This window comes from Oncorhynchus mykiss, chromosome 2, assembly GCF_013265735.2.
Source record: "Oncorhynchus mykiss isolate Arlee chromosome 2, USDA_OmykA_1.1, whole genome shotgun sequence".
NCBI classification, from domain to species: Eukaryota; Metazoa; Chordata; class Actinopteri; order Salmoniformes; family Salmonidae; genus Oncorhynchus; species Oncorhynchus mykiss.
Genome location: NC_048566.1, coordinates 20,238,659 through 20,264,088, shown reverse-complemented (window position 1 = coordinate 20,264,088; position 25,430 = coordinate 20,238,659). Strand labels below are relative to the sequence as shown.

The 25,430-nt window shown below is 44.3% G+C and overlaps 3 protein-coding genes across 6 annotated transcripts in view; all 3 read right to left on the bottom strand.

Annotated features, from left to right (window-relative positions):
* The window catches only part of LOC110537377 (intermediate filament family orphan 1), a 37,324-nt gene extending 33,050 nt beyond the window's left edge, over positions 1–4,274 (bottom strand). For all 3 annotated transcript variants that reach the window (XM_036941241.1, XM_036941247.1, XM_036941250.1), the window contains exon 1: positions 2,801–4,274. In XM_036941241.1, coding sequence (XP_036797136.1) covers positions 2,801–3,804 — 1,004 coding nt within the window. In that variant the 5' untranslated portion in view covers positions 3,805–4,274. The remainder of the gene's footprint in view (positions 1–2,800) is intronic.
* Positions 4,275–4,438: 164 nt separating this feature from the next.
* On the bottom strand, positions 4,439–13,800 carry opn9 (opsin 9). Of its 2 annotated transcripts, none has more exons than XM_036941236.1 (9): positions 13,509–13,800; positions 12,000–12,123; positions 10,547–10,697; positions 10,205–10,344; positions 7,072–7,210; positions 6,412–6,526; positions 6,016–6,096; positions 5,247–5,823; positions 4,439–5,129 (listed from the first exon to the last, which is right to left on the bottom strand). In XM_036941236.1, the coding sequence occupies exons 2-9, from the start codon at positions 12,118–12,120 to the stop codon at positions 4,897–4,899; spliced, it is 1,557 nt and encodes a 518-aa protein (XP_036797131.1). In that variant the 5' UTR covers positions 12,121–12,123; positions 13,509–13,800; the 3' UTR covers positions 4,439–4,896. The 2 variants fall into 2 exon arrangements, with proteins under 2 accessions (XP_036797131.1, XP_021479043.2); XM_021623368.2 differs by lacking the exon at positions 13,509–13,800 and adding an exon at positions 12,775–13,494.
* A 990-nt stretch (positions 13,801–14,790) lies between these two features.
* LOC100329212 (glyceraldehyde phosphate dehydrogenase-like) lies at positions 14,791–20,659 on the bottom strand. Its single transcript, XM_021623341.2, has 11 exons — positions 20,548–20,659; positions 19,841–19,886; positions 17,702–17,804; positions 17,334–17,440; positions 17,014–17,104; positions 16,673–16,788; positions 16,474–16,555; positions 16,082–16,233; positions 15,670–15,748; positions 15,218–15,399; positions 14,791–15,118 (listed from the first exon to the last, which is right to left on the bottom strand). Exons 2-11 carry the CDS (start codon positions 19,861–19,863, stop codon positions 15,049–15,051), a joined length of 1,005 nt encoding a protein of 334 aa, XP_021479016.1. The 5' UTR covers positions 19,864–19,886; positions 20,548–20,659; the 3' UTR covers positions 14,791–15,048.
* Positions 20,660–25,430: the final 4,771 nt, after the last annotated feature.

Sequence of the window (25,430 nt, the reverse complement as noted above, 5' to 3'; positions counted from 1 at the left end):
GTGTAGTTAACTAGTGATTATGTTAAGATTGATTGTTTTTTATAAGAAAAGTTTAATGCTAGCTAGGAACCTACCTTGGTTCCTTGCAGCCAAATCAAATCAAATTTTATTTGTCACATACACATGGTTAGAAGATGTTAATGCGACTGTAGCGAAATGCTTGTGCTTCTAGTTCCGACAATGCAGTAATAACCAACAAGTAATCTAGCTAACAATTCCAAAACTACTACCTTATAGACAGACACAAGTGTAAGGGGATAAAGAATATGTACATTAAGATATATGAATGAGTGATGGTACAGAGCGGCATAGGCAAGATACAGTAGATGGTATTGAGGACAGTATATACATATGAGATGAGCCACAAGTGATGCTGCACTCGGTAACAGGTGGTAATCCTGCCACGCAGTCTCCTCGTGGATTGCAATGTAATCAGCCATAATCGGCATCCAAAAAGGCAGATTACCGATTGTTATGAGAAGTTGAAATCGGCCCTAATTAAATCGGCCCTGCCATAGGACGACCTCTAGTCTGAGTGTTGGGGTGTGCCCCTGGCTATCCGTAAATTTAAAAAAAAACATGAACAATTGTGCCATATGGTTTGCTTAATATAAGGAATTTGAAATTATTTATAATTTTACTTTAGATAGTTAAGTACATTTAAAACAAAATGCTTTTAGACTTTTACTCAAGTAGTATTTTACTGGGTGATTGACTTTTACTTGAGTAATATCCTATTAAGGTATCTTCCTTCCTGTTTGGCCCTGTCCGGGGGTGTCCTCGGATGGGGCCACAGTGTCTCCTGACCCCTCCTGTCTCAGCCTCCAGTATTTATGCTGCAGTAGTTTATGTGTCGGGGGGGCTTAGGGTCAGTTTGTTATATCTGGAGTACTTCTCCTGTCTTATCCGGGGTCCTGTGTGAATTTAAGTGTGCTCTCTCTAATTCTCTCTTTCTCTCTCTTGGAGGACCTGAGCCCTAGGACCATGCCTCAGGACTACCTGACATGATGACTCCTTGCTGTCCCCAGTCCACCTGGCCGTGCTGCTGCTCCAGTTTCAACTGTTCTGCCTTATTATTATTGGACCATGCTTGTCATTTATGAACATTTGAACATCTTGGCCATGTTCTGTTATAATCTCCACCCGGCATAGCCAGAAGAGGACTGGCCACCCCACATAGCCTGGTTCCTCTCTAGGTTTCTTCCTAGGTTTTGGCCTTTCTAGGGAGCTTTTCCTAGCCACCGTGCTTCTACACCTGCATTGCTTGCTGTTTGGGGTTTTAGGCTGGGTTTCTGTACAGCACTTTGAGATATCAGCTGATGTACGAAGGGCTATATAAATACATTTTATTTGATATATTTACTTTTAAATCAAGTATGACAATTGGGTACTTTTTCCACCCCTGGAGGGGTATGAGAGAACTAGCCACTGAGAGAGCGGGAACAATGAATAGCAATATGAATGGATAGATGGAGAGAACAAGGGACAGGGCAGGGGAAGAAAATTGGAGGAGAGGGAGGGAAGGGGGTGTATCTTATACTGAAACTACCTTCTTGAAGTGAATTAATAGTCCTGTGGGTTTCCCTCTCTCTACATGTTGCCTGCAGGTAGATTTAACTGCATTACTACAACAACAGACTCATGACAGAGATAACATTCTTTCACTACACTGGAGGCCTAAATCACATCAATGACTGTGCAGTACGGATGCTATCAGATATATGGATGTCTGAAGGTGAGACAAGCCTGGACTTGACTCACTTGGAGGTGGCAGTAAGGTCACATGCCTCATGAAATCACAATAAACAAACACTTGTCCCAGGTCCTCCAGATCACAAACCAATCATTGACCCTACCCAGCCTTCCTAATGGGACATACATGCTTGTCTATCACCTTACATTCATTGGGTATGGCATGTTTGCTGAGATACGTTTATCCAAATCAACATACCTTCAGTATAGACCATGTCTATGTGACCTGTGCAGCGTGAATCGAAGCCACAGCCCTGCTGTTACTAGTGCCACAAATCAGCGGTCCGGGTTCTAGTTCTGTCATAGAATACAAAATGCAGCCATTTCAAACGTGCAGAGGTGCACTATGGTCTCTGTATCAGATTCCTGTCACTGTGTTTGGCCCAGTACCCTTGTTTTCTAAAGGGGCGCTAAGCAGATATTCCTTCCCCAAGCCAAAACATAAGTCAAATCTTCAAATACTTGAGCTGTGCTTGATTTATATATAGTTTGCCTGGTTCAAATGGAATAGTCTCAAAAGTACAAAATCAATGCAGTAATCCCAAAAGTACAAACAGCTAAATCAAGCATACCCTGACCTAGGTCTGGAGTCCACTAGCTAGTGGGAAACTCAAGAGTTCAAAGGTCTTTGAACTTCAAAAGCATTGGTGTGATTGTTGAGACAGAGCCTTCCTGTGTTGGATCTCAGTTACATGACTTCATTCTGAGTCAGTTATGGTCCGATAATGTTTGGTATTTCCCCCAGCTGCCCTTTGCATCTCTAGCAATAAGAATGGTGTGGGCTGTGGCAGAAATAGACAGAACACAGGCAGGACACAGCTGCTCTCAGAGGCCATCTGTTGTAATAGGGCCTTTCACTTCACCCAGTGGCATGAGCAAAATAATACATGTACGCCTATTATAGTTCCACTAAGTTACATCAACTGACTTTTACCAAGAGACGTTTAATCACAACTCTAGGTCCCCATGCGCATTTACACCCGTCAGACACACACGTTAATTAGGCCTTAGGTTGGTGAATAAATCAACAAAGGTTGATCCTATTTACCTGCGTTTGTACTCGTCTCTCTCCCTCTTGACTTTGGCCAGGACGTTGTACAGGGCTCTGATCTCCGGGGTAATGGTATCAATCTGGACCCCGACCCCGTCCGGCTGGACCCAGGACACACCGGGGCTGGTGACGCGCGTCTCCACGCCAGAAGCAAGCTTGCGGGTATGGTTGTAGGACCAGATAGTACCGGGGAGGAACCGGGGAGGCGGGTTGGTGGGGGTTCCAGTGCCAGTACTGAAAACCGTTTTCCCGTTGGTGATTGAATTGGACCCGGCTGGAGAGTCGATTGTCGGGGTTGATAGGCTTACCGTGATGGTCGGATTATGATTCGGTTCGGTGGGGTTTGTTTCAGCTTTGTTCTTGGACTCAAGCGTGAGGACAGTGTTGAGGGCAGGTGTGAAGAGGGTAGTGGGTCGTCTCGCAGAGTTATTGGTGTTTTGGAACGGGAGTGACCCGGGCCTGAGCGGGATAGTTCCCACAAACCCGGTCTGTACACCTGTTTCTTGGGTATGGGCCCGTCTAGCGCTTTCAGAACAACTTCCATCACAGCTGTTCTTCGCATCCAACGCCTGTTGTAGTTGTTTCTCCAAAATCTTATTCCTTCGCTCAAGTTCATGCACTTTGGCCAGAAAGCATCGGAACCGTAAGTTCAGAGTCTTTAGGACACTGATATTGGAGCCCAGGTCGTTCCTCAGGGCCATCGCTGCAGGACGTTGGGGCACAGACCGGTGATAAGAGTGGTTTAGATGCAGGTAAGCTTGTGAGGGTGTGGTGAAATCGAACCCTGGCAGAGACTCCGAGCCCAGTCCGGGATGGTCGCCCAGGAAGAAAGATGTCGGGTCGGGCGAGCAGAAGACGGCTTCGGGTAGAAGGCCTGAGGGGGAATCCGGATGACTCGGTCCTCCTTGGTTCTGCTGCTGTTGATGTTGGAGAAGCGAGTTCGCCTCTAACAAAGGATTCATACTATGGTATGGAAAACTAAAGCGCTGCAGATCTGGCATGAACACGGACGGTAATTTTCTCCGTAAAAAAAAAATCACAAAAATAAAATAATGACAGGCTGAAAGTTGACTTGTTGTTGGATACCAGACGTATCCGTGACGTTCCACCTATACCAGGTTACGTAACTGTTTAATTACGAATGTTTCCTCGATTTATCTCCGGTCGGTCTAAAGAGGCTCGTGGAATAAGTTCCCTCGATCTTCCTGTCTGGCTCTGTTGCTGGATAACGGTCGCCCCAAAAAACAATGCCGAATAGGCCGGTCCGACGGCTATGCGCAGGCGACAACACTCAAATGTATTTCAGAAAAGTAATGTTTTGGTATACAGCCTATATGAGAGAAAGTACTGTTAAATGCTGCAAATCTCTAATGTATTAAAAATAAATCCAGTGTCTTCCGTTAACGCTTATCTGGCTCCAAAGTGGCCACAAGACACAACAAGTGCTGCAAGAATTGGAGAGCTGGGAAGCTACCGTAAATACACAAGTAGCTGTTTTTCTGTGCCCAGTAGGCTACGAACAGTTCCATAAGACCTCTTAGAGTCCTAGTTCACGATTTGGGGGAGGTGTTATCAGGAACTTTCCACTTGTGAATGTAATTTTATGGTCACACCATAGGCAACAAGATTTTCCCACTTGGCTCGATTTTATTTTGTTACAAAATACACACATACAATTTTACACACTATTCTATTGTGTGAAACTATAATGTAAACCATAACCTACAGGCCTATCAGGACAGTGTTGACAAAGACAACAAAAAAACTACAAAATAGACTAAACTAAAAGATGGAATACCATTTTCAAAACTGCAGCAGACATCTTGTTGGTGCTTAGATATAAAGGTAAAAAATACACACAATATGTAAAAATACAACAGTGTATATTTTACATATCATAATTGTTGGTTATATAATAATACTAATGTTTTGGCTACATTTAAAAAAAGAGTCACTACTCAAAACACTCACTATGATACAATACTCTGGTTGTTCTTACACAAAACATGTTTTATTTTAAAGCTGTTTTTAAAGAAGTCTCTGCTCCTAAACACCTCCATCCTCTCAACATCTCTTATCCATCTCTCCCTCTGTCACTCGGTCATCAGACTACTAGAGGTGGAACCCCCCAGCTCTCTCCCTGCTTCGCTCAGACTCTGCCCGTCTATGTTGACCTGTGTGTCCAGCGACGCCATGCCCAGGGCGTCCCACCCCACCGAGATGGTGTCGCCAGCCCTCTCTTTCTTTCCCAACTCCACCATGGGCATGGCCTTGGGGTTGCTCCTCCCTCGCCAGCTGTGGCAGTAGGAGAGGCTGCCTTTGGGGGCTGAGGAGAGAAAGAGGAGAAGAGAGAGAGAGAGAAAGAAAATGTGTGAGAGAGAGAGAGTTATCAGTCATTCTGCACCTGTCCAGTCCACACCTGTAGCTATGAAAGACTCCTTACTGTCAGAGTAGCTCCCTGCTCTTCCCTGCATTCTCCTCCTCTCCCCGTTCTGTCTCCCAAACAGTATGTCGTACACGTCCTCTCTGAACTCCTTGTTCATGATCTGGTAGATGAAAGGGTTAATCATGCAGTGAGACTTGGCAAACATTGCTGGTATCAGAGACACCATAGGTGGCAGGCAGGACACCGGCCGGTTGCTCCCTGTCTCCGACTCCCCCTCCTGGCCTGGGGCTGAACTGCGCGTGGAAGCAGCAGACAGACTGTGGCCTAAGCCAGAATAGGAGTATGGATCTGGGTTGGTCACGTCCCGCAAGGATTCTCCAGGGTCGTAGTAGACACTTCCGTAGTTGCTTCCGTAGTTTTCCGTGGAGGTCCAATTGAGGAGACCCATAATGTTGGGGATGTTTGGGAAGGCTGAGGCCATCCCGGTGGATCCTCCAGTCCCCATGGAGGGGCCTCCTCCCTGCATGGCCTCCCCGGCCCAATGCTCATCCTTGGGGGCCAAGGCAGAGTAGAGGGAGACAATGGCATAGGGAGTCCAGGATAAGAGGAAGGTGGAGCACACCACAGCTGCTATCTGGGACAGACAGACAATAGATGAAACAACAGAAAGATGTAATGTGCTGTCTGTACTTACACACTTGTTACAATGTTAATACAAAAGTTATTCCCTGGTAGTTTCTCTGCCTGGAATAAAGCAGATGTTACGACATCTTTCATTTCAAGTCAGTAACTAAGCTTCTTCTAACATAGTATGTTTTCCACATACCTTTGTGAGTCTCAGGTCTTTGTTGGTGTGAGTGACAGTTGAGGAGGGAATAGATGCCAGAGCGCGACTAGAACGGTAAACCTACACAGAGAGACATGTCAGTAAACACAAACTTCAACCGTCACTGACCACAAACAAATACACAAGGGCCACGCTCGCTAGACCACCAGTTGGCTACAGCTATTGAGTCCACCATCACGGTAATAGATCATGCTTGCTGGACTGTACTCAGCATGCATTCCATACGTTATAGGGTGCCCCACTCAAAATATGCCAGGACAATTGATTGATTGACAATCAATGAGTTACATGGCATGCTGTTTTCTGAGTTGAGTTCCCTGGACTCTCCCCTACTGAATCAGCCATTTTGTGCCAGCTGGGTGCAGTTTCTCTCACCGTCAGCAGAATGGTCATGTAGGAGGCGACGATGGTCAGTGTGGGGAGAAAGAAGCACATGATCAGGATCAGCAAGATGTAGGCCCTGTCGATCAAAGATGACCTCATCCCCCACCTCAAAGAAAAGAGGAAGAAGAAGATGTATATTTATACATACTTTTATAACCTCGTACCCAGGCTGAATTGGTGCTGCTGGATGAGAGGAATGCTTTTATAACCTCGTACCCAGGCTGAATTGGTGCTGCTGGATGAGAGGAATGCTTTTATAACCTCGTACCCAGGCTGAATTGGTGCTGCTGGATGAGAGGAATGCTTTTATAACCTCGTACCCAGGCTGAATTGCTGCTGCTGGATGAGAGGAATGCTTTTATAACCTCGTACCCAGGCTGAATTGCTGCTGCTGGATGAGAGGAATGCTTTTATAACCTCGTACCCAGGCTGAATTGCTGCTGCTGGATGAGAGGAATGCTTTTATAACCTCGTACCCAGGCTGAATTGCTGCTGCTGGATGAGAGGAATGCTTTTATAACCTCGTACCCAGGCTGAATTGCTGCTGCTGGATGAGAGGAATGCTTTTATAACTGCAGACATTCTCTCTCTCTCTCGCACACACACACACACACACCAAAACAGTGTCTAAAAAGAGAGAGTCAGGAGTACCAGTTGATGGTGCAGCTGGTCCCAAAGGGTTCTGGTCCGTAGCTGCCGAAGCCAAAAACAGGCAGGGAGGCCCAGAATAGAGAGTAGAACCACACCAGCCCTATGGACATGGACATGTGACGTCTCTCGATCCACTGACCTGGTAGAGAGAGATGGAGGAATGTTATTCTTTTATTTCACCATTATTTATTCTCATTGGGTAAGATCTATTTTTTGAGAGACACCTGATTGTCCAGCATGTACTATATTATAAACAGACACATAGGAGAGGGATATGAATAAAGTGAAGCACGTTGTTTGATTGACCAGTAATTAGTAAATAAGAAGTAGGATTGATCCAAAGGCTCCAGATGTATGATGCGTGTAATGAATACATGTATATTTCCTTTATTTTAACAGGGAGTCTCACTGAAACTAAGGCATCTGTTGCAAATGAGCCCTGAAAATGGTTGCTAGTAGTTTAAATGGTTGTGTGTGATATTTACGGGTTTCTGTTTCTTTATGTAGTGTTGCATGTTGGTAGCCCAGACATTAACCCTACCCTTCCCTTCATTTAAAAAAAGAACAAATTCTTATTTTCAAAGATGGCCTAGGAACAGTGGGTTAACTGCCTTGTTCAGGGGCAGAACGACAGATTTTTACCTTGTCAGCTCCGGGATTCAATCTTGCAACCTTTTGGTTACTAGTCCAGCACTCTAACCACTAGGCCACCTTCCCTTTCCCATAGCTACCTGCGTGACTACCCCTAACCAGCAATACAATAACATCATTGCTGCCTAGTGTCTACGTAACCGGAAAGTCATCTCCAGGTCAACGAGATCAAGCTGGAGTCTGGACCAATTCAAAATATCAAAAACTGCTCTTACAATAGTGCCCCCAATTATCTCTACAACGTGGGTTTGAAGAAAGAGTCGGACATACAGACAAACAGATTAGAAACTACACTACATGACCAAAGGTATGTGGACACCTGCTCGTCCAACATCTCATTCCAAAATCATGGGCATTGGTATTGGTATTTTAGGTATTTTATTAGGATCCCCATTAGCTGTTGCAAAAGCAGCAGCTACTCTCCCTGGGGTCCACATAAAACATTAAACATAATACAGAATGACATAATACAGAACATCAATGGACAAGAACAGAACTACATACATTTTTTTAAAAGGCACACGTAGCCTACATGTCAATAACATACACACAAACTATCTAGGTCAAATAGGGGAGAGGCGTGGTGCCGTGAGGTGTTGCTTTATCTGCTTTTTGAAACCAGGTTTGCTGTTTATTTGAGCAATATGAGATGGAAGGAAGTTCCAAAGCAACAAGGGCTCTGTATAACATTGTACACTTTCTTGAATTTGTTCTGGATTTGGGGTCTGTGAAAAGACCCCTTGGTGGCTTGTCTGATGGGATAAGTGTGTGTGTCAGAGCTGTGTGTAAAGTGACTATGCAAACAGTTTGGGATTTTCAACACATTAATGTTTCTTATAAAGTGAAGCGATGCAGCCAGTCTCTCCTCAACTCTTAGCCAAGAGAGACTGGCATGCATCATATGTATATCAGCCGTCTGATTACAATGAAGAGCTAAACGTGCCGCTCTGTTCTGGGCCAGCTGCAGCTTAAATAGGTCTTCACTTGCAGCACTGGAGCACACAACAAATATGGAGTTGGAGTTGAATAATATGGAATTGGTCCCCTTTTGCTGCTATAACAGCCTCCACTCTTCTGGGAAGGCTTTCCACTAGATGTAGTAACATTGCTGCAGGGCCTTGCTTCCATTCAGCCACAATAGCATTAGTGAGGTCTGGCACTGATGTTGGGAGATTAGGCCTGGCTCGCAGTCGGCGTTTCCAATTCATCCCAAAGGTGTTCCATAGGGTTGAGGTCAGGGCTCTGTGCAGGCCAGTCATGTTCTTCCACACCGATCTCAACAAACCATTTCTGTATGGACCTCACTTTGTGCATGGTGGCATTGTCATGCTGAAACAGGAAAGGGCTGCCACAAAGTTGGAAGCACAGAATCGTCTAGAATATCATTGTATGCTGTAGCATTAAGATTTCCCTTCAGTGGAACTAAGGGACCTAGCCCGAACCATGAAAGAAAACAACCTGACCATTATTCCTCCTTCACCCAACATTACAGTTGGCACTATGCATTCGGGCAGGTAGCGTTCTCCTGACATCCACCAAACCAAGATTAGTTCGTCGGACTGCCAGATGGTGAAGCGTTTACACTGCTCCAGAGTCCAATGGCAGCAAGCTTTACTCCACAAACAGTTATTGCGCTGACTTTGCTTCCAGAGGCAGTTTGGAACTCGGTAGTGTGTTTTGCAACAGAGGACAGACGATTTTTACGAGCGACATGCTTCAGCACTTGGTGATCCCGTTCTGTGAGCTTGTGTGGCCAACCACTTCACACTTCACTTCACAATAACAGCACTTACAATTGACCTGGTCAGCTCTAGCAGGGTAGAAATTTGATGAACTGACTTGTTGGAAAGGTGGCATCTTATGACGGGGCCACATTGAAAGTCACTGAGCTCTTCAGTAAGGCCATTCTCCTGCTTATGTTTGTCTATGGAGATTGCATGGCTGTGTGCTCAATTTTATACACCTATCAGCAACAGGTGAGAATAAAATAGCCAAATCCACTAATTTGAAGGGGTGTCCACATAATTTTGTATATATAGTGTATGTTTAGATTAGGTCATTGAATGCAGAGGTTCTGTTCAAAATCAATTATCTGACATGCTAAGTATTAAGGGCATATTCAAAGCAAGAGCCTTATTCATGCTCTGACCGACTGACGAAAGCCTCAGGGAAAACCAGGAAGTCAATGAGGCCACTAAAAGGGGTCAGGGGTCAACAACATCCTTTTGTGTCACCCCTTTTGGTTCTCTCAATTGAGTATCAGACATGTATTTCATGTAATGAAATGTTTGAAGAAATATCAGATAAGGATGAAGGATAAATGTAGCCTACGGAAGCTAAATGTTTTTGGGATTCAACAACACTTTATCATTGTCTTCCCAAGGGAAAATATGTAAGACATTTATCAAATGAAGAATATAATAAGTGTGTACACACATGACTCAAAAAGATAGCAAAAAGAAATGAAGGGAATCCCACTGACCGTATCTGAAGCTGCAGATCTTGAGGCAGCGGTCCAGAGAGATGAGACAGGTGGTGATGAGGGAGCCGATCCCAAAAACAAAGCCCTGCAACCCGTACCACAGGCACCCTGCTTCCCCAAACACCCAGCCATGGGACACACTGGTGGACCAGAGGAGGAGTTAATGATCTGATAATGATCATTGGTCATTGGAACACTAAGCACTTTGTCTGATTCATGGGATGTGAGTGTAAACTGTCAATTGATCTGGATAAAAGACATCTGCATCATATCATTTTGTCTAGTTTGATATTCATACTATCAGTATGAGGGATTGAAGATTGGTTGACAGGAATTGCTCACCTGGAAATTATGAGGCATGGCGCCCCCAAGAGGCTGTATCCAAAATCACAGATGGCCAGGTTAATAGTCATGAGTTCTGGTGGTCTGAGTTTCTTCTTCTTTCTACAGTAAACCAACAGCACTATGCCATTCCCAACCACTGACACTACACCTGGAGAAGAAGAGAGGAGAGAAGGAAGAGAGGAGCGGGGAGATAGGAGGTTTGAAGCGACGGGGAGAGAGAGAAAGATAGAAGTATAGAGACAGACCAGCTCACTGTCTGCTCTTGGGTATAATAAGGGTCTGTAAACCATCTGTCATTTAATATTTCAACCGCTGATACCTTCCTGACCCCCTCAACCCACTATGCGGCTTTGGAAGCATCGGGGAACCAATCCAAAGTGAATAAATGCTCTAGCTGAATCGACATGGTTGCTTGCTGGCTGGCTGGCCAGTGGGGTGCAGGGTGCTGTTCATAGCCTCATTTGATTTGTTGTGTAGGTAATTATTGGGAGCAACAGGTATGGAATGTTCCATGCTGTGATTCCTCATGTGTATCCTCTCCTCTCTTCTTTCCTCTCACCTTTCCTCTCTCCTTTCCTCTCACCTTTCCTCTCTCCTCTCTCTATGTATCCTCTGTCCTTTATGTATCCTCTGTCCTTACCTTTCTCTGTCCTCTTTCGTTTCCTCTCTCTATGTATCCTCTCTCCTCTGTCCTCTGTCCTCTCTCCTCTCTATGTATCCTCTCCTCTCTGGTGTGACCCTGGGGTTGCTATGCTAATACACTTTGTATTCAGTCTGTCTCCACAGCTCTGTAATGGAAACAGTCATAGAGAGTTAGATCACTGACTGACTTGATCAGAAAGGTTGATCCTGATGGATGACAGATCTGTGTTGAAACAAAGTAAACCCATTCAGCCATCTGCGTGGGCTCTGGATTCCGATGATTAAGATGTGAAAAGCTGTTGCCCAGCTTATATATCAAAACCCTTTCAGTCCTCTGGGATCAAATTAGATTTTGTTCATATTGTTTTTAAGTCTTGATTTATCTGAACAGAATTTCACCCCCATAAATATACCTTAAGCCAAGCCTAATACTTCTACACTGTACAGATTATGTTCTGATTGTTCTACCAGTGAGTTACTCAGGAGGAATACCAACCACTCTGACACTAACTGACACCAACACTGAATCTCTCGTCTGTGATGAGGAGAGATGCCTAATTTCAAATCAACCAACAACCCTGCGCCTCTATGCCCAAGTCTCTAGACACTTGTATAGATCTGAAATTATTTGATGTAGTATGGTAATATCTCACGCTTTGAGGATTTTTCACCATATTTTTCACCATATTGCTTATAGTACAAGTAGTGTAAAATCCAGTCCTTTCAAATCTCTATCAGTGGTTAGAGGGTATAGGGGTATAGTGGCTAGGGGTGAATGTGTTGTAGGCAGATGGTAGATTTGACTCACCTGTGAGGATGAGGAAGATGGCAACTCCCAGGTCAGTGCTGGGGGAGAGGTGAGAAAGGAAGGCAGGAGGGATGGAGGATGGGACAGAGACCCTCCACGAGCCATTTCCTCCCAGAGACATCAACTGGTGGAGAAAATAAGACAGAGAGAGATTTTACTGTAAAGCCCAGTAGATAGAAGAGGTCAAAAGAGAGAGGAGGAGAGTAACGTACTGAGACAAGAGAACGTGCTAGAAAGTGGAAGGTAAGAGGATTTAACCCCTAGACATGCACAGAAAAACAGAGTGAGAGTTAGAGATGTTAAATTCCCTATGGTATTAGCTAACGCAGATATAGACAGAGAAAGAGAGAAAAAGAGAGACAGCAATGGTGGGGTAGTTATATATTGATGGAGAGAGCAAAAAAGAGAAGAGGAGAGAGGAGAAGGGAGAGTAGAGGGGAAAGTTTAGAGGAGAGCAGAGAGGGTAGGGGAGAGGAGAGGGGAAAGGGTAGAGGAGAGCAGAGAGGGTAGCGGAGAGGAGAGGGGAGACAGGGGGTGAGCCAGTGTATTACAGCCAGAAATGTGTAAAAGTAAGAAGTGCACAATCAGGGGAAAAGTGGAGAATTGGAAAAGCAGGAAGAGAAAAAGAGAGACAGCCAATTGAAAAACACACAACTATTATCACAGAATCAAACTCACTGTTCAGTTCAAAGCTGAAAGGAGATCACTCACACACACACACACTAATGAGAAATCAACAGGTGACACACACACCAAGAGGAGCATTCTTACTCACCTTCCTCTTCGTCGGTCAACCTGCCCCTCTCTACCTCTCTTTTTTACTTCCTATCTCACTCTTTTGTTCAGTCTGTCTGTGTTGTGAGTTAAGCTCTTTTTTAAATCTTAAGCCTCTGTCAATTTTTGTGCTCTATTTCTGAGAAGAGTAAATCAACTTGCTGTCGACAATCTGGCGGAGAAATGATCAGTGAGTGTGTGGTCCGAAAAGGCACACAGAGGGAAAATAAATGGAAGGATCTGAGCCTTTTTGACCTCCCTCTCTCTCTCTCTCTCACACACTCTCATCAATCTCTTTCTCTCTCTTCTATGCTCTCACCCTCTTCCTCTCTCTCTTCCATGCTCTCTTTCTCTCTCTCTCTGTATCTCTGTCACTCTTTATCTCTCTATCCATTGTTTAAACTGAATGCCGTAGAAGAGATATCACCAATTGTGATATAATAACATGAGTACACATGTAACTGACTCATAATTTGTATGTGTCTAACAATGAGAGCAACAACACCCAGGAGACACAAGTCTTCTCTTCAATAAGATGACTGCCTTGTCTGAGCATGACGTGAGAGAGATAGACACTGGGATGTTGAAATAAATACATAGCTTACTGGCTACAAACTGAACTACAACATTAACCTGATCTTCAATCCTGCTCTTATGGGGCTTAAAGTCAACCTACACACAAGTCTGACTTGAAAGGTTACAATAAACTGTGTATGTTTAGAGGCTCAGCTTTACGATCAGAGGATGCCTTGGTGTGTAGCAGTAGGTGTTCAGCCATCAACATGTTCTCTCTCCTGTTGACTCACACCTTCGTCCAGGAAGTCATGCTGTGTGTTACTGTCACTAGAAGAACATGTGACAGCATTTTCACTAATTAAAGCTAACAGACACTAATTCATTACTTATACTTGATTAAGTGGTTCATTTGAAAAACGAATGACTTATGATTATCAATTAGTATGATGGAAACCCAGTGTTCTCTAAGCACCAAGTCAACTATAGTGAAGTAAAGTGAAAGCATGAAAACCTCCCTACATTCTCTATAGGCACCACAATCCACCTAAAGCACCCGATACACACACTGTCAAGTTGACTGCAATCACGCTGTTCATTAAGCCTCCTGCAGCCCCCATAGGACCATCATGCTGTGAAACCCCTAGTCTAGAGGTTGTTGGTCTCAGAAAAGTAAAAGCCCAGTAGAGTTGGCTTACCTCTCTTCCCTTGTCAATACCATCGATTGGGAATATTTTATGAAGGCCAATTGCGTAATCATAATGGTCGGCCATTGTCAACTTTAGTTAGTCATGCCAGAACACCCTTGGCTTAACAAATGGAGCAGGTATTGAACTGAACTGTGGGGAGGGGGGGGGGGGGGGGGTGTAGAGAGAAATAATGATTCATCTCAGGAAGGGGGAGAGAAAAATAAGAGAATTTAACACTGATGGAAAAGGAAACTGTGCAGAAAGGGTTTGATTGGACACAATGTCTTTATTTCTACCTTTTGGATCCTGTGTATTGCTACGTATTACACTGTTGGAGCTGGAAACAAGAATGTCGCTGCACCTGCAATAACATCTGCAAATCTGTGTACACAACCAATGAACGTTTGAGTCGAGTAGAGAGAACTGGCAGAGGAAGTGACGTGATCATAGAACTGAAATGAAAGTGTCTGGGTTGTGTTTGAAATCCTGGTTCTGTCAAATGCACAGATTCTTACAAGAGTAAACGGATCAGATGTATGCTAGCATCAGAGTGAGAACATTCAGATGGATGTTTTAGTTTACAGAGCAACCTCATTGTATAGATACTGTACCTAAACTACTCCTATGTACCCAGGGTCAGGAATAATTATGTTGTATAGTGTTTCCATTGTGTAGGAGTGATCGATCACGTCAGGTTCCTTAGCTTAATAGAAATAACGAAGGAATTATTTAAGAGTTTGTCCTTTCCCATTACCAACATTTATATACTAAATAATTCTCCTTTTGTCCCATCAAGTGAAAAACAGGAAGCCATATTTACTCACAGAGGACTTTTATTCCGCTTCTGAATGAAGCAGGTTCAGTGCAACAAACAGAGAAAATGTCTTCACACCCAGATTCCATCTCACCTTTCACAAGACCAGAACAGGGGCTTTACAATACAAAAATAAATTAGTTGTGATTGTTAGTTATTTGTTTCATGCGGGTAACTTTCTCATGGCAAGGGCGATAGTCCAATCGAATGGGAAATATGTGGTCACATGACGTAGCGCAGTAGCGTTTGGTTGGTTGCTTTACTCCTTGGTGGCCATGTGAGCCATCAGGTCAATGACGCGGTTGCTGTAGCCAAACTCATTGTCATACCTGGGGAGAGAGGAGAGACACGGTCAGGTTTCTTCACTCACCAAGAATGTGTAGGTGTGTGTGTGTTCGCGTGTATATTTGCAGAGGATGAATGCGTACCATGTGACCAGCTTGACGAAGTGGTCGTTCAGAGCAATGCCAGCGCCGGCATCAAAGATGGAGGAGTGGGTGTCGCCGTTGAAGTCTGAAGAGACAACCTGTTGCTCCGTGTAGCCGAGAATTCCCTTCATGGGTCCATCGGCGGCAGCCTTGACAACCTTCTTGATGGCGTCGTAGCTGGCCTGTGGTTCAAGCAAACAAGAGGTGGGTTGTTAAATTGTTCCATTGTTGCTAAATTTACGATGCTAACTAATCATGTATCAATTAAGGCATTGTCTTGTCTACTCAACAATGGGCTTTACTCAATCTTTATTTAAAGACGTGGTCACTGTGTCTAACAACTGGTCCTAGGACAGTGTCATCTTTTTGATTGTATTGGCAGGTAAGGTACACCATAGAGACACAGACATGTGTATTGGCAGTTTGGTAAGGCAGGGGGAGGGGCTACTCACAGGCTTCTCCAGACGGACGGTCAGGTCCACCACTGAGACGTTGGGGGTGGGGACACGGAAGGCCATGCCAGTGATCTTGCTGTGAGGAAGAAGAGGGGGTGACAGCAGCATAAGGTCAAAGTTAAACTTACTCCTCTACAGTTTGATATACAGACATAATAAATGACTAGTTCTTAGACATATGTCTGTTTCATTGCTATACATTTTACTGTTGACTGAAAACTGTATTAATGGCTGACTAGTGTTATAAATGTGTTACTGGTCTAGATAGAGGTTGTGTCACAAGTGAATGTACAGCTGTATCATAGTGTTTTACTGGTGTCTAGTTAGAGGTTGTGAACTTCTGATACTAGTATTATAATTGTCTTGTTTTACTGGTTGTTATTAGTTATTTAGAGGTTGTGGTACTGACCCGTTCAGCTCGGGGATGACCTTGCCGACAGCCTTGGCTGCTCCGGTGGAGGCAGGGATGATGTTCTGGCTGGCACCACGTCCATCCCTCCACAGCTTTCCAGAAGGACCATCAACAGTCTTCTGGGTGGCGGTGACGGCGTGAACGGTGCTCTGAGAGAGAGATGTTAAGGGAAGGGAGATGAGAGAGGTGTGATCCACATTAAGGAGGTACAGAAGTGGTAGTGGGGGACGGCTGGATAAGAAAAACAGAGATGGTGTGTTGGTGATCTTAAAAACAGTCCATCCCTTGTTCTGTACTGTTAGTGTTTTGTGTCGGTGTGAAACCTGTCGTTATGTCAGATTATGCCCTCTCTAGGTGATTGTTCCCAGGTGTTGCGTTTTAATCCGTACCATCAGACCCTCAATGATGTGGTAGTTATCGTGGATGACCTTGGCCAGGGGAGCCAGGCAGTTGGTTGTGCATGACGCATTGCTGTGGAGAGAGACGTGCTAAATTATAGTCTGAACCGCAACAGAATAGCCAGGCGCTGCATATAGTAGCTGTTAAGTGGAGGGAGTGTGTGTTGAGTCGGAGGGAAGAGGGACTCACCTGACAACCTTGAGGGAGTTCTCGTACTTCTCGTGGTTGACGCCCATGACGAACATGGGTGCATCAGCGCTGGGAGCAGAGATGACAACCCTCTTGGCACCTCCCTTCAGATGGGTCTGGAGGAGGAGGAGGAGGGAGAGATGTTAGAGTCCATTATTACATTTTTTTTTTGTAGCCTGGTTAAATATGATTGCCTAGTTATTGTATGTATTCAACATAATGCACCACATGCAGGTTAAGCCTGATGGGTAAAGTCATGTCATAAAGGAGTCATTTCTGTTCTAATGATATTCCCAGATCATACAGTTCTGGATGCTGTGTCTACTGATGGGGATACTTACAGAGGCCTTCTCAATGGTGGTGAAAACACCTGTTGACTCAACTACATAGGTGGCACCAGCATCTCCCCACTTGATGTTAGCTGGGTCTCTCCTGTGAACGAGGAGGTTCAGGGTTATGTTATGAGGAAGCAGAGCACCATAGACTAATAGACTATCATTTATATTGTTATGGATTCCACAAGGGGGCGCCATTCCATAAGGCCACAAGAGACTTCAGGTCTCTCCTGCATATTCTACAGATGCGGACCTGATTTGTATGAATTTTTTTCAATGTGGAACAAAAAAAAGTGAATTATTTGTTACTAAATGAATGAACTCACTCGTGGAACACAGTGATTTTGTGTCCATCGATGACCAGCTTGCCACCCTCAGCCTTGACCTCACCGTGGAAACGTCCGTGGGTGGAGTCATACTTGAACATGTAGACCTGAAGAGGGCGGAGGAAGTGAGTCTCTTGGCCTATTGTTAATAGATCCTAAGTTATGACAGGACCTTGGTTTGTTCATTGAGGGTGTCAGGGTGACAGCAACGTTCAAAGGTTTTGAAGTTAATGAAACCACTTAATAAGCAAAATATTTCACTAAGTCTTAAAACCTTAATTCTTTATACATGTCAGGGATCAGTACATTTTTCTACTGATTCAGTGGGCTAGAAGTCCCTGGTCCATTGTAGGCTTTAGGCTGCTCACCATGTAGTCCAGGTCGATGAAGGGGTCGTTGATGGCAACAATCTCAACTCCCTTCTTGGAGTGGAATGCAGCACGGGTCACCAGACGCCCGATACGGCCGAATCTGGGGGACAAGACGATTCATTCCATTAATCATTGATGTCACACCCAGTCCTCAACAATACTACGGAATTTCATAAACATCTCGCTATTGAAAAACAAATGAAGTTGGGGACTACCATATCTGTCTCCTGTATTCTAATGTAACAGCCTTAGTAGGGAGCCATGTTTCAAAGGTCGCAAATAGAAATGTCATGTATACAACTGAACTGACATTTCTGTTCCATAACATTCAGGTAGCACCTGAAGCAAAAGACTAAAGACTGGATATAAAGAGCTTTCAGAGAAATCTCAAATGAACATGTGGTGACCTCAAAATACTGTATTTCCAGAGAAAGAGGACAGGGTTCAGGGGGTTTTGTATCATAGCCAGCAGAGTGAACAGGACTGAGGCTTTACTCTCTGTGGAGTAAAGTCCTGTCTGCCCCTCATGTGGTAATCCTCCACCATCAAGTGAGTGGCCTGTTTGATTAGTAGTTACTTTTTAACTAGAAAAATCAGGTTCACAGACAGGCTCTGATACACACTGTCCTCCGAGAGGTGGAGGGGAGGCGGATAGGAGAAGGGGAACTGCAGATCCCCTCACATATGAGTGAGGCCAAAGACACATTTTCAACTGTAGACTGGACAATAAAAACTGTTCTATTCAACTAAGCACAAGGTGATCACTTGTCTACTAGTGAAAACATCACAGAGAACAAGAGACCACCAGAGTGACCGTCCCTGGGTTTGTGTGTCTGTTCTGCTAACCAGAGTGACCGTCCCTGGGTTTGTGTGTCTGTTCTGCTAACCAGAGTGACCGTCCCTGGGTTTGTGTGTCTGTTCTGCTAACCAGAGTGACCGTCCCTGGGTTTGTGTGTCTGTTCTGCTAACCAGAGTGACCGTCCCTGGGTTTGTGTGTCTGTTCTGCTAACCAGAGTGACCGTCCCTGGGTTTGTGTCTGTTCTGCTAACCAGAGTGACCGTCCCTGGGTTTGTGTGTCTGTTCTGCTAACCAGAGTGACCGTCCCTGGGTTTGTGTGTCTGTTCTGCTAACCAGAGTGACCGTCCCTGGGTTTGTGTGTCTGTTCTGCTAACCAGAGTGACCGTCCCTGGGTTTGTGTGTCTGTTCTGCTAACCAGAGTGACCGTCCCTGGGTTTGTGTGTCTGTTCTGCTAACCAGAGTGACCGTCCCTGGGTTTGTGTGTCTGTTCTGCTAACCAGAGTGACCGTCCCTGGGTTTGTGTGTCTGTTCTGCTAACCAGAGTGACCGTCCCTGGGTTTGTGTGTCTGTTCTGCTAACCAGAGTGACCGTCCCTGGGTTTGTGTCTGTTCTGCTAACCAGAGTGACCGTCCCTGGGTTTGTGTCTGTTCTGCTAACCAGAGTGACCGTCCCTGGGTTTGGGTCTGTTCTGCTAACCAGAGTGACCGTCCCTGGGTTTGTGTCTGTTCTGCTAACCAGAGTGACCGTCCCTGGGTTTGTGTCTGTTCTGCTAACCAGAGTGTGCCTTCTGCAGAACACAAGTCTTTACACAGTTCCTGCTCTTTAGTCGCTGAGCTAGTTTAGAGTAAGACAGCTATTAAAATGTTTTGATGGTTCAGAATGTCAACAAGACACTACTGTACCCCTGACATTTCCTCCAAAGGGTGCCTGGCTAAAAAAAGACTGGCACAAGAGGATACAGAGAGGAGGGTCATGTAAGCCAAGCTCCTCTCAGGGCTCGTCTGAATACCACACACATCATCGGGGATGACTATGTAACTTGTGTTTCTCACAAACAGAGGGCGGGTCTTTTCGAAGGGGCATCAGTACTCCATGTGTGAGGTTACCAGGGTACAGCCATTAGTAAGGAATGATGTAATGAAATCTTGATTGTATTCATTCCTATATTTTTGTTTTCATTAATTGATATTAGCGAGATTGCCATTTCAAATAGTTATCTGGTTTAAAAGCGTAAGCTCTGCACTAGGTCAAGCCAGAGTAGGACCCTGTGTGTGTGGGGGTGATAAATTGTTAGATTGTGTGTGTTGTGTTAAGGGGTTAAATGAAAATGTGTCTTACCCATTGACACCTACTTTCACCATTTTGCCTGAGTTGGTCTAGTCCTCTGTGGGGGGGGGCAGACAAAGAGAGACATTAGCTATTAAAACACACATTGACCATCCATTATGATTTCTGGGGATTTCCAGACTTTATGGCATAGAACTTTGCAACTGAGTTATAGCTTTAAGGTAAGCAGAGGCATAGAGAACATAGCATAAGAGAATAATAGAGAGTGCCATAGGTTCCCTAGAATAGATAACTTATCTGAACAGTATCTACACATCAAATGTCTGCAACTCATAGTAAGTTTATGCAAAGAAGAAAAGTTGCATTTAAAAGCACAGCAAAAATGTTTTAAACTGGAATAAAATGTGTGATAGTCTATTTAAGCAACAGTTATGAACTTTGAAAGTCTAACTAAACTTTGCGTCACGGATTCAGAGTTCAATCAAGGCAGATTGAAGTGACTTTAACAAGAGGTTTGAATAGGCTTTTCTAAAGCAAAAAAATAAATAAAAAGCTATAGACATCAAGTAGTTGGAGCTGCATCTCATCAACTATGACATTAAATAAATGGTCACGCATGAAACAAGTCTTAGAATAAACCAAACAATCGAAAGGTTGTCAGTTTTTGGCTTGACAATCTCCCTAATCTTGTTGCAATCTAGGCCCATATTATCCCCAGCCATTTAATGTAGTTAAATATCCTAATGTTGGTCATTTACCGTTTGTGAGATGCCTCAATCCTGTCTTACGACTTTCGGGTGTGAGTGGGGACTGGCAGAGCTGGGCTACCTATTTATTTCCACCCTGTATGGACACGCCCCTTTGTGTGCTACGGGCTCTAAACCCCGCCCCTTTCAGAATGTCAAGGTCCTAAGGAAGTTGTGACGAGTCAGCCTATTATAAATTTAGTGTATGTAGCCTAACAATAAAGCTGTATTAGCTATAGTATGAAAACATTAATTGGGTCTTGTTGTGTTCACCCTGTTTTATTTTAACTAGGCAAGTCAGTTAAGAACAATTTCTTATTTACAATGACAGTCTACTGTGAAACAGTGGGTTAACTGCCTTGTTCAGGGGCAGAATGACACATTTTTACCTTGTCAGCTTGGGGATTTGATCCAGCAACCTTGCGGTTACTGGCCCAACGCTTTAACCACTAGGCTACCTGAATCCCCTTTCCTGGTCTTTAAACTAAAACTGGCCTAAAGTAGCATTGATTTCGTGGGTTCTAGTGAATAGTGTAGGCCTATGGCCCTCTTATTTCACTCAAGGCCGCCACGTTCAACCAATAGATTTTATTAACACTGAATGTTTTTTTAGTATACCTTTTTTAACCTTCCCATAACCTTAATTCTGAAGCATAGGAACAGACGATGACACACTACACAGATATAATAAGTCCTTGGATGGCCAAATGATATAATAGAGGGTATGTTCCTGTGTGACCTTCTCACTTGATAGGGAGAGCCAGACAGCGAGAGCAAACGGGGATCAAATCACTTTCCTCCACAGTGTGACATTTACAGTCCAAAGACCATGACCCTTCACTTTCAACCTCTCTCCTCTCCTTCTCTCGTCTCCTTCCCTGCCTGGGATGTGAGGAGGGCTGTGTGGACCTATGGCCATGTCCTGGTTAGGTCAGTCTATATAGTCTGAACACACCACATTTTGCACATTCTCATGCCTGAAGCCAAGACACCGTTCTCACAGAAGTAACTTGTGTGTTTTTGTCTGTCTACTCAAGTGACTGTGTCTAAGGAGTTGAGTTCTATCTATGTCAGAGTAACCGAATGGCAAGTCTTGTTATAACACAAGACGGGGTCTGTGGATCTGGTTTTGTACAGTTGGTGTCTCAAAAACATTCTGAATAAGAACACCCAATAATTTTAGTTCTCTAAATGAAACTACCCCGCCAGCCTTGTCTTATGTACAGAAATCCAGTCTGTCTGGCCGTGGTAGGGACAAGTATATATATGTACAGAAATCCAGTCTGTCTGGCCATGGTAGGGACAAGTGTATATATGTACAGAAATCCAGTCTGTCAGGCCATGGTAGGGACAAGTATATATGTACAGAAATCCAGTCTGTCTGGCCGTGGTAGGGACAAGTATATATGTACAGAAATCCAGTCTGTCTGGCCATGGTAGGGACAAGTATATATGTACAGAAATCCAGTCTGTCTGGCCGTGGTAGGGACAAGTATATATGTACAGAAATCCAGTCTGTCTGGCTGTGGTAGGGACAAGTGTATATATGTACAGAAATCCAGTCTGTCTGGCCGTGGTAGGGACAAGTATATATGTACAGAAATCCAGTCTGTCTGGCCGTGGTAGGGACAAGTAAATATGTACAGAAATCCAGTCTGTCTGGCCGTGGTAGGGACAAGTATATATGTACAGAAATCCAGTCTGTCTGGCCATGGTAGGGACAAGTAAATATGTACAGAAATCCAGTCTGTCTGGCCATGGTAGGGACAAGTAAATATGTACAGAAATCCAGTCTGTCTGGCCGTGGTAGGGACAAGTATATATGTACAGAAATCCAGTCTGTCTGGCCATGGTAGGGACAAGTATATATGTACAGAAATCCAGTCTGTCTGGCCGTGGTAGGGACAAGTATATATGTACAGAAATCCAGTCTGTCTGGCCGTGGTAGGGACAAGTATATATGTACAGAAATCCAGTCTGTCTGGCTGTGGTAGGGACAAGTATATATGTACAGAAATCCAGTCTGTCTGGCCATGGTAGGGACAAGTATATATGTACAGAAATCCAGTCTGTCTGGCCGTGGTAGGGACAAGTATATATGTACAGAAATCCAGTCTGTCTGGCCGTGGTAGGGACAAGTAAATATGTACAGAAATCCAGTCTGTCTGGCCGTGGTAGGGACAAGTATATATGTACAGAAATCCAGTCTGTCTGGCCGTGGTAGGGACAAGTATATATGTACAGAAATCCAGTCTGTCTGGCCGTGGTAGGGACAAGTAAATATGTACAGAAATCCAGTCTGTCTGGCCGTGGTAGGGACAAGTATATATGTACAGAAATCCAGTCTGTCTGGCCGTGGTAGGGACAAGTGTATATATATGTATAGAAATCCAGTCTGTCTGGCCGTGGTAGGGACAAGTATATACAGTGCCTTGCGAAAGTATTCGGCCCCCTTGAACTTTGCGACCTTTTGCCACATTTCAGGCTTCAAACATAAAGATATAAAACTGTATTTTTTTTGTGAAGAATCAACAACAAGTGGGACACAATCATGAAGTGGAACGACATTTATTGGATATTTCAAACTTTTTTTAACAAATCAAAAACTGAAAAATTGGGCGTGCAAAATTATTCAGCCCCTTTACTTTCAGTGCAGCAAACTCTCTCCAGAAGTTCAGTGAGGATCTCTGAATGATCCAATGTTGACCTAAATGACTAATGATGATAAATACAATCCACCTGTGTATAATCAAGTATCCGTATAAATGCACCTGCACTGTGATAGTCTCAGAGGTCCGTTAAAAGCACAGAGAGCATCATGAAGAACAAGGAACACACCAGGCAGGTCCGAGATACTGTTGTGAAGAAGTTTAAAGCCAGATTTGGATACAAAAAGATTTCCCAAGCTTTAAACATCCCAAGGAGCACTGTGCAAGCGATAATATTGAAATGGAAGGAGTATCAGACCACTGCAAATCTACCAAGACCTGGTCGTCCCTCTAAACTTTCAGCTCATACAAGGAGAAGACTGATCAGAGATGCAGCCAAGAGGCCCATGATCACTCTGGATGAACTGCAGAGATCTACAGCTGAGGTGGGAGACTCTGTCCATAGGACAACAATCAGTCGTATATTGCACAAATCTGGCCTTTATGGAAGAGTGGCAAGAAGAAAGCCATTTCTTAAAGATATCCATAAAAAGTGTCGTTTAAAGTTTGCCACAAGCCACCTGGGAGACACACCAAACATGTGGAAGAAGGTGCTCTGGTCAGATGAAACCAAAATTGAAGTTTTTGGCAACAATGCAAAATGTTATGTTTGGCGTAAAAGCAACACAGCTCATCACACTGAACACACCATCCCCACTGTCAAACATGGTGGTGGCAGCATCATGGTTTGGGCCTGCTTTTCTTCAGCAGGGACAGGGAAGATGGTTAAAATTGATGGGAAGATGGATGGAGCCAAATACAGGACCATTCTGGAAGAAAACCTGATGGAGTCTGCAAAAGACCTGAGACTGGGACGGAGATTTGTCTTCCAACAAGACAATGACCCAAAACATAAAGCAAAATCTACAATGGAATGGTTCAAAAATAAACATATCCAGATGTTAGAATGGCCAAGTCAAAGTCCAGACCTGAATCCAATCGAGAATCTGTGGAAAGAACTGAAAACTGCTGTTCACAAATGCTCTCCATCCAACCTCACTGAGCTCGAGCTGTTTTGCAAGGAGGAATGGGAAAAAATGTCAGTCTCTCGATGTGCAAAACTGATAGAGACATACCCCAAGCGACTTACAGCTGTAATCGCAGCAAAAGGTGGCGCTACAAAGTATTAACTTAAGGGGGCTGAATAATTTTGCACGCCCAATTTTTCAGTTTTTGATTTGTTAAAAAAGTTTGAAATATCCAATAAATGTCGTTCCACTTCATGATTGTGTCCCACTTGTTGTTGATTCTTCACCAAAAAATACAGTTTTATATCTTTATGTTTGAAGCCTGAAATGTGGCAAAAGGTCGCAAAGTTCAAGGGGGCCGAATACTTTCGCAAGGCACTGTATGTACAGAAATCCAGTCTGTCTGGCCGTGGTAGGGACAAGTATATATGTACAGAAATCCAGTCTGTCTGGCCGTGGTAGGGACAAGTGTATATATGTACAGAAATCCAGTCTGTCTGGCCGTGGTAGGGACAAGTAAATATGTACAGAAATCCAGTCTGTCTGGCCGTGGTAGGGACAAGTATATATGTACAGAAATCCAGTCTGTCTGGCCGTGGTAGGGACAAGTATATATGTACAGAAATCCAGTCTGTCTGGCCGTGGTAGGGACAAGTGTATATATGTACAGAAATCCAGTCTGTCTGGCCGTGGTAGGGACAAGTATATATGTACAGAAATCCAGTCTGTCTGGCCGTGGTAGGGACAAGTATATATGTACAGAAATCCAGTCTGTCTGGCCATGGTAGGGACAAGTATATATGTACAGAAATCCAGTCTGTCTGGCCGTGGTAGGGACAAGTGTATATATGTACAGAAATCCAGTCTGTCTGGCCGTGGTAGGGACAAGTATATATGTACAGAAATCCAGTCTGTCTGGCTGTGGTAGGGACAAGTATATATGTACAGAAATCCAGTCTGTCTGGCCGTGGTAGGGACAAGTATATATGTACAGAAATCCAGTCTGTCTGGCCGTGGTAGGGACAAGTATATATGTACAGAAATCCAGTCTGTCTGGCCGTGGTAGGGACAAGTATATATGTACAGAAATCCAGTCTGTCTGGCCGTGGTAGGGACAAGTATATATGTACAGAAATCCAGTCTGTCTGGCCGTGGTTGGGACAAGTATATATGTACAGAAATCCAGTCTGTCTGGCCATGGTAGGGACAAGTATATATG